At 43.2% G+C, this 3,183-nt stretch overlaps 1 protein-coding gene across 1 annotated transcript in view; it reads left to right on the top strand.

Moving 5' to 3' along the window:
• Positions 1-3,183, top strand: part of LOC113204738 (serine-rich adhesin for platelets-like) — a gene marked incomplete in the record, with an annotated part of 19,813 nt that overhangs the window by 9,001 nt on the left and 7,629 nt on the right. Inside the window, 3 exon segments of the mRNA XM_052272834.1 lie at positions 47-166; positions 280-2,815; positions 2,909-3,101. Of these exon segments, the coding sequence (XP_052128794.1) occupies positions 47-166; positions 280-2,815; positions 2,909-3,101 (2,849 nt within the window).

The raw sequence follows: 3,183 nt of genomic DNA, 5'->3' as shown, positions 1-3,183 counted from the left end.
CAAAATAATATTCTAACCATCTATTCTGTTTTTACATTATTTTTAGGTTGTTACAGAAGCAGCAATCACTTAAACAAAGTTTGGACCCCAATATGTGTCAAACCAATCTTACCGCCATGCCTGTAACAGGACTAAAGCAAACAATGCAAATGGCAGACTGCACATCGTAAGTGGAAAAATATACCTATACTCGTTTACAAGTGTTCTGTATTTTAATTTAATTATTTTTTCCGAATGTTTGAGAAGGCCATCACTAATATTGTGCTTATTTTGTTTTAGACCTGACATTCCTGAGTCGCACTCACCAAAACTGAAGCCTTCCAGAATGCGTCAATGGATATCCTTAGAAAGTGACACAAGTGCTGGCTTTGGTTTATCAAACAATACTGCTAGCTCTCGTGATTCCCATTGGCAAGATGTTGAGGTAGCCTGTCCTGGAGAGCATGATAGTCTTCCACATAGGACTGTCAGCATCAGTGATGGTGATCAGGGTACTGATGCTTCATGCTCACTCTCCAATAGGAAGTCAGATGGCTCACATAAGTCAACCCCACAAGTTGTACATAAGCCTAGACGGCGCTCTGTGAGCATAAGTGATAATGATCAACACTTTGGACCACCTTCTGAATCAGATATTGCAGTTCAGAAGAAACGGTCAGACTGTCATTGTGGTAAACCTGAAGCTCGGGGTGTTAGGCCACCACGCATTAGTACTTATGGTCCTCCTCCTCGAAATCTGTCCTCTGATAAGTTGTCAAAGCAAGTCTGTGAGAGTTGCACTTCTCACAGTTATGTGGCAAAAAGGGACACTGTACTTCCTTCAGGAAATACCCATGGTGCTATGTCTAATCGTGGTGTAAGCTCTCTAGGCGCAACTCGGCCCAATGTTGTTGGCCAGCAGTCTGAATATCAGAGAGAAGCAGCTAAATGTTCATGTGGAAGTGCTCAGGTGCAATCAAAGAGTTGCTGTAGCTCATCCTCTGGTGCTATGCCTCTTCAAACCACTGGTGCTGTAAAAAAAGGAACAAGTAGCACATCACACCAAATTGTCCCGAAAGTTGTTGCTGAAGTAACTTCAGGCCCAACTCCACCTTTGCCTGGTGGTGGCTTGGTCAGAGTCCATATCGAAACTGAGGAGCTAGATTCTGCTCGAGCAAAGTCAGATTCCCAACGTAGCTCAGTGCTTAAAGAGAGAGTACACATAGCAGAAGTTTCTGAAGATCAAATTTCATCTGGAAATATTCCAAGTGATGACAGTATAACAAAGGCTGTCAGGCATGCTGTTTCTTCTAAAGTGAAAGCTCTAAAAAATATTGGCCAGATTGAAGAGGCAGAAGTCAAGATTCGTGTCAAAGTTACTCCAGGTCAAGTGTCAGATGATGCTCTTGCCCATTCTGGAAGAGGAAGAGTTTTAAAGTCTCAAGATCTAGAAGATGAAAACATATTTCATCCGTCAAAGCACTCTGAGATGGAAGATCTAATTTCCAAGCAGATCGCAATGGATCTAGAAACTCGCCAAAAGCTTCTGGCCATTGCAGAGAGTAGACAGCGAGCTCAGATGGGATTGCATGATGTAGATCGCAGAATTCAAGATCTTCTCCTGCAAGATTATCTCAGCCGACAGTTTAAACCTTCAGAGAGTACAAGTGCTCCTCATGCTCGATTGAATGTCCGTGTGGAAGCTCCTGTCATGCAAGGTAGTTCAGTTGGAGTACAAAGTGATGTGGATAAAAAAACAACTGGTACATCCACCGGTGCATACTTAGAACAATCATTGCCACGAAGAGATGATCAATCATACACAATTCCTTCACCGCAGCTTCAACCACTACCAATACATGGTCCTTGTATTTGCGGAGCAAAATCAGTTGCATCTGCCAGAGAACAACAATCTGTAGTAAGCCAAGGACAGCAGACAGAGGCTATTGCTCGTCCTCAAACTGCCCCAGGATCCTGCCTCTGCTCTTGTCAGTCACAGTTAGCTAGCTCACCTAGGACATTCCATGCCTCTCCACCATTCTCATCACCGGAGAGGCAGGTGGAGTTTGAGTTGGAACTGCGGAAAAAAGGACCATTAAAACCATATCAGATGACTCCCCATGAAGTTCATGAAACTCTGAAAAGCCGCAACACTGCGTACTTTCTTCAGTTTGAAGAGGATCCTTCTCTTGAGGTAGAACAACAGAGAGAAGTCACCTCAAATGTGAAACCTCAAATGGAGGTGGTGACAATGAAAATACCAAAGCCCAGGCCTGGCACACAACTTCCTGCTTACAGACCATCCTCAGCACATGGCAGTAAAAAGACAGCCAAAGTCAAAGGTCCACCAAAGCAAAATATAAACCGAGCAGCCCGTTTTGGTGGAAGTACTCAACAAGGAGGCACATCTCAGTCTGATTATGAGCTGAACCTAGCTGGTCAGGGAGTGCTATTGGAGCAATTTGGGGCTGCAAACCTGCTGAGAACCACTCCTGGACGAAGCCATTTATCCATAACAATCACAGACTCGTCTGCAGACAGCATGCAATCGCCTGATGGTGATTCAAGATATTCATCACTACAGCATCCATCAAGGAAACCACACAAGTCTCCTCAGCCAAAGAAAAGAGAGAAACTGAATGTCAGAGGGGAAATGGAAGGTGGTGAAGGAAGCCCCACCAATTTATCTCAAAAAGAAGGAAGTGGAAGTCCTAGCACAGCTTTGTCGTCTCCAAAACTGAATCTGCCAAAGCAGAATAGTGAACTGCCTGCTAATGACAGTGATTCTGTATACAACTATCTAGGGGACAATAGCAATTCTGTACCCACACTACAGGTAAGACTTTTGTGTGCAAGACTTATAAGGTAATTTAAGTTTTTCAAATTTTTAATATTGTGTTTGTCTTTTTTGTGTGTGTAATCTCACTAGGAATACTTAGAGAAGAATCATCCCAAATATCTAGATGCAGCTGAAAAAAGAAGACGTTGTATAGCTGAAATGTCATATTTGCGTCACTTGCGTCAGCAGAGCCGTCGGCGTTTGCTTGAACTTGAAGGTGACAACATGTGTGCCAATCAAAAGCAGCAATGGAGGTCTCGTTGTGTATCGCGTCCTAGACCTGGTAAGTGAAACAAATCTGATCTGGTTGATTGAAAACCTATAGCCACATATGCAAACACTTAAAAAATAATATATTTTTCCTT

The sequence above is a fragment of the Frankliniella occidentalis genome, unplaced genomic scaffold, assembly GCF_000697945.3.
Source record: "Frankliniella occidentalis isolate FOCC.00 unplaced genomic scaffold, Focc_3.1 Scaffold7, whole genome shotgun sequence".
NCBI classification, from domain to species: Eukaryota; Metazoa; Arthropoda; class Insecta; order Thysanoptera; family Thripidae; genus Frankliniella; species Frankliniella occidentalis.
This window is presented reverse-complemented; position numbering and strand designations above follow the sequence as displayed.